The sequence below is a fragment of the Natator depressus genome, chromosome 1 (assembly GCF_965152275.1).
Source record: "Natator depressus isolate rNatDep1 chromosome 1, rNatDep2.hap1, whole genome shotgun sequence".
Classification (NCBI taxonomy): domain Eukaryota; kingdom Metazoa; phylum Chordata; order Testudines; family Cheloniidae; genus Natator; species Natator depressus.
Genome location: NC_134234.1, coordinates 229009080 through 229022634, shown reverse-complemented (window position 1 = coordinate 229022634; position 13555 = coordinate 229009080). Strand labels below are relative to the sequence as shown.

General features: G+C 40.1%; 1 protein-coding gene across 9 annotated transcripts in view; it reads right to left on the bottom strand.

The window, feature by feature from the left end:
- LMNTD1 (lamin tail domain containing 1) overlaps positions 1–13555 on the bottom strand; it is a 295666-nt gene that overhangs the window by 190696 nt on the left and 91415 nt on the right. For all 9 annotated transcript variants that reach the window (XM_074937313.1, XM_074937330.1, XM_074937350.1 and 6 more), the window contains one exon: positions 3197–3322. In XM_074937313.1, coding sequence (XP_074793414.1) covers positions 3197–3322 — 126 coding nt within the window. The remainder of the gene's footprint in view (positions 1–3196; positions 3323–13555) is intronic.

Genomic DNA, 13555 nt, shown 5'->3' with positions numbered 1-13555 from the left:
AAAAGCAATGGAAATACGGTCTTTGTCCAGTTCCTTTGCAATGGTCTCCTCTTTTGCCTTTGATTAAGAAATCTAGCTTTCTAAAAAGATGCTATTCTCTTTGGATAGCTGCCTCTGATTGCTTTTGACTGTTGCTAGGAACTGTGGAAGTGCATGTGCATTCCACAATGACACACTGGAAAGCATTTCAGAGTCTAGTGAAGGACTGAGGAGCACGCTATCTGAAATAGTTAAGTATTTTATCAGTAGCATTCAAGTACAGTATCAGAAGTCTCATTTCCGAGCTATGCAGTAAGCACAGGGACCTCAGGCTTGATGGGCATCCAGTGTATGATTTCTAATGGAGTCTGAGTGTAAACTGGAGAAAGAACAGCTGACACCCTTACTATAAGACTATTCTTGGAAACAAAGCAATTCAGAAATCTCAGCGAGATGGATTTTGCAGCCTTGATATTTATAGTGAGAATAGTTAGTGGGGGGAAGGGAGTTGTTGGTTGTGTTTGTTTGTACCCATCATGTATAATAGCTTTATCACAGACCAAGTTTTTAAAAGCACAGATGTATTAAGCTTATGAGAATTCTCTAGTAGTCTTTTTGTCATTTTAAATTGGACTGTATTGGTTTGCCAGATGTACATTGGTGCTAAATGAATGTATAATAAATGTTTGAAAATTAGCTTCTATATCTCTGCTCTATCCTAAAAAAACAAACAAACGGAAAAAAAAAACCACCAGTACAAATAAGAATGCAACATTAGTTTTGGAACGGAAGGCCTAAATTATACTTCATTCAGCAATTGGGAAAAACAGTTCAGTTCAGTGGGACGGAAATAATACTTTGCATTTATATAAGTGCCTTCTGATCAAACCAAAAAATTAAATGTGTTACATTGCTGAGGACTTATCCAGACTAGGATACACAGTGTATTTTTAAAACATGCTCATTAATATGTTTTAACTACCATGATTTTACAATATTGATTTTATGCTTATCTAGACACAACTTACAAGTTAGATATTTATCACTATTTTACTGACAAGGAAACAGAGATGAAGCGTTTTGTCCATTGTCACATAGGAAGTGTATGGGAAAGATAGGAACAGAAGCCAGATCTCTAGTTTCTGACTAAGTCTTTTAGCAAAGCGCTGAGCATTATTGACAAGTTCATTATGTCATGGAGGGACTGTACTTGATTGTGTGGGGCCAGATTCTCCCAAGACAACAGTACCCACATCTTCCATTGTGACCTTTACAGCTAGATTTTCAAACAAGCTCTCTCAGGTGCTGAGCTCTCTCAGAAACCTGGCTACTTATTTTGGCTGGATATACATTATAAATGAATACACGACACAAATAAAAAACTAAACATTTGAATATTTTGAATGTGTTATATACATATGTAGCTCTGTAACAGTGTGGAAGTTTAAGGACCCTGCACAGAAATGGAAGACTCTTTTGCAAAGTTGTCTTGTCAGGTGTTAGAACTATCCATAGATATGCAGAGTTACAGTTGCTGACTCTCTCTGATGTCCTATGAGCTGGTCCTATTTATTCCAACCCAGGTATAAAAGAAAACTTGAGTTCCTCTAGGAGGTGGAGGGGACTCGAGCAAAGACAAAGAGGTCCCGGAGGAGAAAAAGCCTACATGGAATAGCCAAGCGCAAGAGACAGCTTACTTTGAGAATTATGTTACATTGTTATTTGAGTGAATAAAAATGAACCCCAGGATGGAAGTAATTTTGGACCACATCCAATATGTGTCTCCTCTGTGATTTGAACAGAATGGTAACTCTAGCTACTTATAAGCACCTTTTACCTAAAAAGGTCCTAAAATGCTTTACACACTTCATAGACAGGACTAACTTCACCCACCACTATAATACAGCCATAGCTGGGGCAAAATGCAGCAGTTGTTTAACAGCACTAAAAGTTTAGGAATACAACTGAGGAAGAATACAGTATCCAATTACAGCTGTAGAATAAATGTAGGTAGGTGGAGTGTAATGGCTCTCATCACAACTGGCTCAGGACACTGGGATTAATATCCAAAGTCTTGTACAAACAGCAACATATTTAAAGACCATAAGGGATCAGGACTTCAGTTTTCCATCTCATCCAAAAGACACTTTCTCCAACAGTTCAATGCTCCATACTATCCCACTACAGCTCGGAGTGAATACTGACTCAGGGACAAATTCACCTCCACCAACACTGAACTCAGAGTGGGGACTGAGAGGATGAGGGCTTGTGATGCTGACAGTCATGGTTATAGAGGATAGCTGTCCAAACCACAGCCCTTCACAACTGGCTCTAACTGATATCTCCATAGAAAGGCCAAAGACTGAATAAGGCACAGAGATTAAATTATCCTCTTATCCTCCCGCTCAGGATTAAGGTTCATTGGCAGAATGGCTAAGCTTTGCAACTCTTCTGCCTATTTTGTTACCATTGTGAGGACAGAGAAAGGAACTGATTCTCAAGGCACCTTTACAGTGCAGTCAATTCACTTAAAATATTCAAACCTGTTGGCAAATGTTGCTACATAACATAATACAAACAAGCTTGTAAGCCTGTAAGCTTCCAGCTCTCATTTGTTTTTGGGGGCTGGAGTGTCATTATCATTAGGAACAAAGAGCACTTCATGGGAATTTAGCAACACTGTTTGCACAGGTTTATATTGTAACAAACAGTTTTTTCATTATTATTATTGTGTCAAATCTACCAGAACGTAATTTGGTGAATCAGTATTCCACAGCGGTGAAATGTGTTTTATTGTTTACAGTAATAAAAGCATTTTCCCCCTAGCTATGTGAAGGCCAAGTGCCACTTGTATTTTAAATATTTACACAATATTCCTACTTTAAAAAAGAAAATTAAAATTGTATCAGCCCTAATTTTAAAAAAATTCTATTTCCCCTTTTGGATTATTTGATGGTTCAGCAATCAAAGAAATGTATGAGCAAATTGCAGTTGAATGCTTTCCAAAAACCTGTATGACTGAGAATGCTAAGCTTTTCAGGATGCATTCAAATAAATAGCATTATGATGTTAGCCACACAGTAAATTATACTCAGTGGTGTGCAGAAGAAAACTTGTCCACACAAAGCCACTGAGATATAACAACTGAGCAGTGGTTTAACCCACTTCCAGTTTTCAAAAATCCATAGCACCTCGATTATATTTATATTGATCTCACCTTCTTCTGTAATGCCATGGCTTCAGCTGTCACCATATCAACTCGCTGGTTCAGGCGCTGGTTCTCCTCTTGCACTTTCCCCAGCATGACTCGATCAGCGTGTAACCTTATTTGTAATTCCAGAAACTGAGGAAGAGTACAGGGACTTGTTAGACAAAGCAACTTACATGATTATTAAAACAGGAATCAAATGCCAAAGTCGATTAGGCAATGAATCACACTGTAGGATTAGCAAAATTTCTTACACACAGCATGATTTGATGTTGTCCCAGTCTCTATTGCTCCCCCCCCACAAAAGTTCTTTATATTAATATTAATCTAAAGACTCATTAAAAATAAGTCTGGAAAGTATCTAAGGAGCAAGCTAGATACACATCAGTTTGTTTTAATCTACTTTTACATTGCACTGCATTTTACCAGAAATTCATTCTTTCAGCAACTTAATTAATTCATAGATCTTATAATTGCACACATAAGACATGGGATTTTTATTCATATAATATTTGTTTAGCCTTTACTGCTTTTTTCCCAAATGTGTTTTCCCATAAACATGGGATCTGGGCATCTTGGTGAGCTATACAATTATGAATGCAACATACTAGGTATGAATTATTATGGGTTTTTTTCATGTTTTCCCATGCACAAAGAGCAACCATGTACTCCAGTCTCAATTACTTAGATTAAATTAAGAAAGTCAACAAAAGAAATAACACGTGTAAAATCTCCGTGCAACAGTGAGGCACACTTTGTAATAACAGCCCCCGTGAACAGAAAGACTGGAGAACCTCTCACAGCAGCAAGGCTCCTTAGAAATGTAAAGGTGCAGTATGCAAAAAAGGATGTAAGTTACAGAAGCTACATGCACCCCAGACTTCCACTTTCAACTTACAGTATTTTTATCTTGAATTAGAATTCTCTCGGTTGTGTTTGGTGTAATAGCTATGAGTCCAAAGGTGTTATGGAATATGATCAGTGTTTATTAGGATAAAATTCAACTACCTGAGCAGGAAAGTGCTCTACTATAACGTGCTCTAATTTGGTCTGAACCAGTTTACAATGGTTTTCACAGAACTCCACCCATAAAATTCTGTGTTAATTGACAGGCAATGTATCATCTAAACAAAATTTCACTCAGTGTTCCAGGAATCTGAAGGCAGGACACTTGCCTAGCAACTTCTGAGATTTGGATTTTACAAACGGATCCTTTCACAAATGCCAGATACATGACAATGACCCACAGAGAGATAGCCTGCTCAAATCCAGTCTCATAGGGCTCAGATAGCTCAGTGGTTTGAGCTTTGGCCTGCTAAACCCAGGGTTGTGAGTTCAATCCTTGAGGGGGCCATTTAGGGATCTGGGCAAAAATTGGGGATTGGTCCTGCTTTGAGCAGGGGGTTGGACTAGATGACCTCCTGAGGTCCCTTCCAACCCTGATATTCTATGATTCTGATTCTATGTAGTATCTTTCTATGATTCTATGATATGGCCTGCAAGCAGGAAGCCAAAGCTCTGCCAGGGCAGAGTAGATATGAGTACCAGTCCTGCTGCCCTATCCATGGAGCAGTTTTTGCATCAGCCTTAGATGAGGTGTGTACCTAGATACTCTTCTGACTGAAGGGTAACATTGCAAGAGCACAGCAATCTTGAGGAAAGGTGGTTTATGTGAGGGAAAAGAAATGCTGGTCCAAGAGGAAGCTCTCACCCTTTTAAACATTGTGAAGGTAGACTTACACGTCACATGCGTAACATTTATTCTTTAGCTCCTGAAAGGCCAATAAAAAAACAATGCTCTAGCCAACTGGTCACAATCAGGGGTCCACCCCATATAGTCACCTGAGGGATTTCCTGGACTGTCACTGAGAAGAAGAGATAGGGTGGTAGGGTCTTAATTTTGTTGGAGTAAATGGGCCCAGAGAGTCAAAAGTGTTAACACAACCCTGTCATTGTGCTAACACTAAACAGTCAAACATGATTTTGGGTTTTGAGTGCCGAGAACTCAGCCTGCTTAGTACCATGGCAAACACACTAGAAAATTAATGCCAAAGTTTGGGAGTTTATTGATCAGGATACACAAGCAAAAAAAAAAATCAGAACAAGAGAAAGTATTCTGGAATTAAAATTGAGTGATTATGCAAAACAAAAAAAACTTGTCCAAGTCCCTTTCTCAGAGAGCGGTTGATGGTTAGAGTCTCTTATTTTGTCAGGCAATCCTTCTGGGTAGAGAAGACAAAGTAGTTCTCTTGTTCAATTCTGAGTTGTGAATGATAGTCACTGTGATGATTCTTGAGGTATGCAGCACTGAGAGTCACCTTGTTACCCCTGCCTCCAGTGTGAGGGAGTCTGGCTTGTGCTTAGCTGCGTGTCAGCTCCCCAACCATCCTGTTACCACTCAAGCACCCTCCTTTGGGCTATGCCAGCCCTTACTTTGCCTTGCTGTTTAACAATAGGTACACGCCCATCCCTGAGTCCCTCTGAATCATTCCCTTGTGATATCCTTTCTTTGTAATGATTGGAGGGGTGTTAATGGGCCTCTCATTAACAGGGTGTCACTTTGAATGGTCCCTTGAAATATGTCAACCATTTATGCTAAACAATGTGTTCCTCCTTGTATTTAGCTGTGACACTTTGAGTACATTTCCCAGAAGAAGAGCTCTGTGTAAGCTTGAAAGCTTGTCTCTCTAACCAACAGGAGTTGGTCCAAAAGAAGATATTACCTCACCCACCTTGTCTCTCTAAGATCCTGGGACTGGCATGGCTACAACTACACTACATGCAACTCAGGATCAGCCCTTTTGCATGATTCAACTGAGGATCAGCACTTTGCTTAATACCACAGCACTAAGATATATTTATAGTTAAAGCAAGAATAAGTTTATCATCAAAGATTCAAGTGATAGTGAGTACGGATATTTGCAACAAATAGTTACATGTAAAACAAAATCATAAGATGACTTCTAGACACTAAACTTAACTAACAGGTTAATCTCCTGTCCAAAATCCTCTGGATCATTTTCAACCAAGAGTAGTTGTGATCCCTTTCTCATGAATGTAAACTCATTGTCTGTTTACTTCCTAGGTGCAGAATGAGGAGGTATCTTCTTTGCCTCCTACATATGCCCCAAATTTCGCTGTCTGTACTTAGAGCTAGTATAAACCTGTGGGGTTTGTTTCCCCCCCATGTTGCTTCCCTTTTGAGTTCATATCTCTTCCTTACCATCAGACTTCAATGGGCATCCATTGTATTATCTTAATTTTTACATCCCGACAGAGAGATACATTTATTTCCTCCTGTCTGGAGGAAAATCAGTCTTTCACCTCTGCTGGTGACTAATACCTTGATGCAGGTTATAAGAACATATTTTCAGTATATATACACGTAACTCCTTACACAGTATCTGTACATACGTTGCACAATTATACTAATTACCAGTGTGACAACACCTGTCAGTTGCAACCTCACCTGACATTCTTCAGTGAACCAGAATGCACACACAAGAACCAAGAAATAACTGTACCCCTTTGTACACCCTTGTCAATTGGCATTAAAAAGTTCTTGGGCTACAAGTCACTTTCCCAGATTTTCACAAAACAGACAGACTAAAGGTGAAAACAGATAGGATAGTAAAGGTGGTGAAAATATGGCTTTTTGTTGATGTTCTCGGGCAGCTCATCAGACACAGACAGATGCATTGACCTGGCAGGTAAACCACAAAACTTGCAACTCAGGCTCACTTTTCCAGTCTGGGACATCATTTGGCTGGTCTGGTCTGGTCTGGTCAGGACCTGTGCTTTACTGGTCTCTCTGAGTCTGGGTACAGCTAGCTGGGGCAACTCATCCCATCATGCTGGTGCTGTGTGGTGGCTGCTCTCAGGATCAGGAGAAAAGCCGAAAGAAACGGAAAGACAGTGGGGGGACAAACACATGAGGGAAGGGAAGACAGAGCAGGGTGTCATGTGATAGCTCCATGCTGAGGTCTTGTTGGGACAGCGGTGATGGTCAGGTGTGTTGAGGTCTGCGCATCATCAGATCCAGTGGTCCTCAAGGTTCACGAGCAAAAGACAGAGTCCCTGGAGTGAGCAGAAGTCAACCTTCCCCCCTCCTCCAGAAATCCCCTTGCCAGTCTGCTCTCCCTCCAAGTCTCCTTTTTTAAGGAAGCCCAAAAGGGCAGAATAACCCATCTTCTTGTTATTCTTCTTCCCACTTAGGCATAATTTCCGACACACCAATTTTGGTACATTGACTTCTGGTCCCACACTCCTCTTGTTTACCAGGCACGATATCAACACAGTCCTTGAGTTTTATCAGGAGAAATCTTGTGTGGACTAACCCAGTCTTTTTTTCTCCCTTTTGTACCTTTTCCAATCAACATTTGTTTGGTGATTGGTGCACTTTACGAACCTTTTCCACTTTCCTACAGTTGAGCCCACAACTGAGGTAGGCCTGCCGGGCCCCAATTATTAAAAGAGTGGGCACAAATTTCAGCTGCTTGAAAAGTGCCAACATCTAATCCTTGGACACTGAGGGGCGCCATATAGGGGTTTGTTTTCCAAATCAAGTCAGTAGTGATGAGTGTGCAGTGAAATGGGTGTTCTCAGTTCTGTTCCTATTAGACAGATGTCTACATCACATTGACAACCTCAGCACAGAGGACAAGGAGTGAATGGTCATGGAGACTGAACTATCCACCAGGATCCCTAAAGGTCAGGTTTGAGGCACACTGGCTTGTGCTCTTCTCTTCTAACTATGCTTTGAAACAGAGGGGACTTCAATCCAAGGACCTGTTCTTCCAACTTCACCAGCAATATATTCACATACATGTAAATTTTTATTATTATTATTATAATAAATAAAAATCACACACTGTCATGTTTATCTAACAACAGTAGTTAAGACAGGCATGACTAATTCCATACATCTTCAATCCATTATGGATACTCCCATATATGAATAATTGAAAAGCTCTCATCTTTGCTGGAGTTAACAGAAAACATGCAACACAATCCATTTTTAGAAACAAATTCTATGCACTAAGGAATATGCTTTACCACATTTGTACTAAGCCCATGTTTTAAAATGTGGGTGTGTAGAACTACATCATCTTCCTGCCAATATGTAGTTTGATGATAAATTGTGGTTTTTATTTAATAAAAGTATATAATTATCTGTAATTAAGAAGTGGCTGATGTGAATGTGAATTTTGGCCTTCTTTATCCCTTTGGAGCCTTTGATGAAAGGCACTATGAAAGTGCAAGGTATTATTATTCAAAACCATATCCAAAAATGTATTACAATGCTAACAATTAAAGCATGAAGATAAGAAGCTACAGCAGAGTTTTTTCTGTACTAAAATAAATCCTCTCTTCTCAAAGGTTTCAATATACTAAAGCTTTTCCCAGTCACAAATCCTGCTCAAATTTAAGATCCAGCCTGTCTAAAAGAAGTTATGTACTGAAGTTTATGGGCAGAAGTGTGTTATTTTATTGGTGGTTGAAAAGTTGTCTATCAGCCGCTGTAATTATATTCTCCCAATTTTATTGTAACTTTTGGGGGAAAATTGCCAATTTATAGATTTATATATATAAAATGCTGTTAACAAACGGTTTATCCACCACAAGACTCATTTATTTTATCAGACAGAAGATGCAGAGGGGCATTAAGGTTAAGATTATTTAATGTGCAATATTATGGTCCCAATCATACCATAACCCATTATATAGCTATGTTAACTTTGAATCTTTTGCCTGATGCAAGTGCATTGTGTATAGGGAATCTAACTAGGTAATATGGTTAAAATCTATGGTTAAAACTGCATGGAAAACGACAACACCTGGGCTTTATTTTCACAGTTCACTGTCTTGTTACATGACCCTCTTTATTTATTTGTAAATCAAATGAAATAATACTTCCCAAACTCAAGCAGCGGGGTTGTGAAAGTTAATACAATAATATCTGTATAAAGTGTCTTGGGAACTCTAGATGAAAGTGCGAAGTATTTCCAAAACTAAATGGGTTTCAAGCCTGAGGTGATAGGACTTTTTAAGCAGTTCAGCGTTGATAGTTAGGTATTTCACTGCAAATCCTGTAACCTTCTTTAAAAATAGATATTGGCCCTGATTTTTTGGTCTAGCCAAGAAGCGTTCAGCACAAGTCCAGAGGAGTACGGGAAAGGTGGTTTTATGCCCCTTTTGGGCCTTCTTGTTCCTGGCAGCCAGTTACAAATCAGCTCAGTCCCCATTATGACAGCAATCTAAAAACTGCTCTAATCTAATGAACAGTCTCCAGAGGCTATTATGGATCAGTTATACAAGAGATGGCCCGGACACCCCACCTTTTCCCTGCTGTGCCAAATGACAGCCAGAAAAAAGCAGGTGGAGGTAAGAGCCACTACAGCAGCTGTACACCACTAAAGAACTAACTATTCAGGAGGAATTCTCCAATGGTCACTTCATCTGGCTTTAAGGCTGTTTTGTGCCACCAGAGCACTGCAAAGAATCTCTAATGAACTGGTGAATCAGGCCGAGAAAATGTTTAACTGCAAGAAACAATGGAAAGTAGACAAATGCTCACTTCCCTTGGCAATACTCTCTCACAGTCGCTATTCCTCCCAAACGGAGCAATGCTTTCAACACTCTCTTGTCAGTTATTTCCTGAAATGCTCTTTCACATGTTCATAAGCATTTGAAAAAAGCATAAGGAAGGAGAAATATTATAGTCTCATTATAGTTGTCTCAGTGTCTGTAGCAGAACTGTATGTGATTAAGCTATACTAGTTTATAGTTAAACCGCTGTACTATTACGGCTCAACCTGATCCTATAATGTAGTAGGACTTGGGTTTCAGATAATAAACCCTCTGCCTCAATTCTGGTTAAGGTAGAATACATGGGGGACAGACGCCTGTCAGAGTGGGGCTCTCTGTAGCCAGTGGTGTCAACACTGTAAGGAATGGTGACTCAGTTAAAGTAAGAAGCCTATCCAAATTCCTGTGTATCTAGAATAATTCTGTGCTAAAATAAGAACCTGTACATGTGGGGTGACCTTCGCCCCAGGGCAGGCAGCTCACACAAGAACCAATGCACCACTTAAATTCCGTAGGGCTTGGATTAGGCCATCTGCAGTGAAGTGAATTTCAGGTTTGGTGAATAAAAAGAAATGCTCTTTTTGTGTTGTGCTACGTTCCTCAGTCTTCAGGACTCAATTTAATTTTGCTAGCAATCTCCTGTATTCCCAGTGCTAATATTTGGGTTTGAGGAAGAGCTTTCTTCTTCACACACCAGTTTCGCCATCTGCTCGATCCTCAAGTGAAGTAATAATCCTATATTTGTGACATCAGTTTGTTGCTATGGAAACAATATAACTTCTCTTTCAATGGTATGCAGTGAGTGTAAAGCGCATACAGAAAGGGATGGATAAGGCTTCACGGGACTGAGGAGAGCCTCGCTTAGAGGCAGAAAGAGAAAAATAGTGTACAAAGATGGAATAAATAAAAAAACTGAAGTGTAAAAGCCAGGAGACAGGTCAAAGGTGGCTTAAAACATCATTTGCGCCTGTCATATTCTCAGGGCATCCAGGGGCTTGCTTCCTTGGTCCCCAGCCTAAGTTAGAGCGGCCTTAAGACTGCCCCAGGACCCAAAAGAATAGCTGGTACACTGTTTTCCATATCCTCCTCCCTTCCCAACACACTCCTTCTGACTCCTGACGTGCCCCATACATTGGATGACGTGAGAGGGGCTCAGGAACCCTGTTAGGCCATGGGTATTCCTCAGTGGGATGATCTGCCTGCTGCACAACCTGTTTACGTGACAGAGTAGCGTAAAGAGGCCATAGTGGAATAGAGAATCAGGGTTAGAGGATTTTCACTGGTGTTTCTGACAGTCTAATTTGCCCTGCAGATTTGGAATTACCAGCAGTGATGAATAAGACAGAGAAGAGAACACAGCTTGAGTTTCAGCTCCCAGGGTGAGCCTGCAGCGGCAGCATTTAGAAAAAAAACATCTCTTTACTTGTGAGCTGAACAATTTTGTTCTAACAGCCAATGAAAGTCAACAAACATGGGACCTTATGATGCTTTTAAAAAAAAAAACCCAACCAGAATCACTCTGGGGAAGAGAGGAAGTGATTCATTAGCTCAAGGTGAAAGAGGTAGGGACAGGGAGGGGTTCCAGAGAGAGGAAGCAGCCTAAACTTATGCAGCGTATCACTCATATGCTCCTTATTAGTGACCCAGATTTACTAGCAGCCCACAAACATTAAATGTTGGATCCCTTTTCTTGCTGTAAATTACTGATATTAGTAAGGATGAGGTTATAGAAAATGTGAGCTATGGTAAAGAAATTCATGTCCCTTAACTCTTTGTGTAGTACACGAATATTCTTGTGCCCTTTATTCCATATTATGCTCTTCATTTTGGCCTTCCAAGGTCAAGGACCATTGAAGAATGAACCCCCATTAAGGGAAGTCCTTGAAAAGGGGTTGAGATTAGAGCAAAGCAAGTGAGTGGGACGCAGCTGGATAGCAAGTTTTAATTAGAGCTGGTCAAATATCTATATTTTTCAATGAAAAGTAATTTTTTCCTACAACAAATGAATCCCATTTCCCAACTAACTTTTGTTTTAATATTATTCACTGTTTCTATAGCACTATTGGTGTGCGTGCACTTTACCATTTTATGCAGGAAGACAAAAAATGCTGAATATCTGTCCCATCCTTACAGCTAGAAAGATTTCCCTAAAATCTAATCTCAATCTCCTTTGCTAACTCTGCAGCAAGGGAGATTTAGGTCAGCTATTAGGAAAAACTTTCTAACTATAAGGATAGTTAAGCATTGGAATAGGCTTCCAAGGGAAGTTGTGGAATCCTCATCACTGGAGGACAGGTTGGACAAACACCTGTCAGGGATTGTCTAGGTTTACTTGGTCCTGCCTCAACACAGGGGACTGGACTTCCAGCCCCACATTTCTATGATTCTTTGGCTCAGGGCATACAGCAATATTTAACTAAAGGGGGCACTAGGGAGGAACTTTCCCAGCGGGTTGGTTATACCACAGACTACAGCAGGGTTTCTTTCACGTTCCACTAAAGCAGCTTATACTGGACACTGTCAGAGACAGGCTATCAGATTCAATAGACCATTGCTCTGATCCATTATGGCAATCCCTATGTTCCTGTGCAACCAAGGTATACTGATCATGGCTCTATATTTAAGTATTATACAGTACATCTGCAAGATTTCTCCAGAAATTCCTTCATTCAAGACATTTCATTGGACACTACAAGCCAGATTCTGCTCTTACTTATACCACTGTAAATTAGGAGTAACTCAATTTAAATTATTAGAGTTATATTGGCATATACCTAGTGAGAGAGCAGAATCAGGCCCTATCCTCTGAGGGTAATTGTGAAAGTATTCTGAACTACTGAAAAGCAATAACAAACCCATTACATTAACAGATCTAGTAGAGCGTCAAACAGCCTCCCAAGGAAAGAGGTGGAAACTCTACTTGGTAGGAAAAGACCCCATTTAAAACACTGTATAGGAAAACTCCTGCACTAATGCAGTAAATGATCTGATAGATCTTCCTTTCTCTCTGACTTATGATGAGATCTTGGGGTGAAATCCAGACCAGTGAGGGGCTGTGTCACCACCTGCCCTACAATCTTGGGTGCCTCACAATGCTTTGCTGCTGCAGCTCCCTCCTGGGCCTCTCACAAACAGTCTTCCAGCATGTAGGTCACACCCTGAGTGTCTGTGTATAGCTGCAGCCTGCCAGCTACACATCAGCCACATTCTGACTTCCAGCAGCCTTAGTTACTAATTACAGGGTGACCCCAACACACTCCCAGTTCTGGATTTTCCCAAAAAACTCAGCCCTCTCCTGGATAGTCCAGATATATTAGGTCTGTTGCCTATAATAAGATAATCAACACTGGATTAGTATTAAAGAATAAAACAAGTTTATTTAACTACAGAGAAAGGTTTTAAGTGAGTACAACTAATGAGGCATTAAAGTCTTAAAGAATAAAACAAGTTTATTTAACTACAGAGAAAGGTTTTAAGTGAGTACAACTAATGAGGCATTAAAGTCAGAAATGGTTACAAGAAAAATAAAGAAAATGCTTTCTGAACTTAAACTAGACTTGGTTCAAGGTGAAATCCCTTACCACATTTCCAGTAACATTGCTGATCTGCTCCCAAAGTCCAAAGGCTGTTTCTTTTGTCTTGATAGGTGAAAAGAGAGATGGATAGGGAGAGATAACTTGGAGTGTTTTTGCCCCTCATTTTTATAGTCCAGTCCCCTCTGAGATGCATTTTTCTGAAGATTACCTCCCAAAGCAAAGTTTATTCAAACTGTAAAGGAGG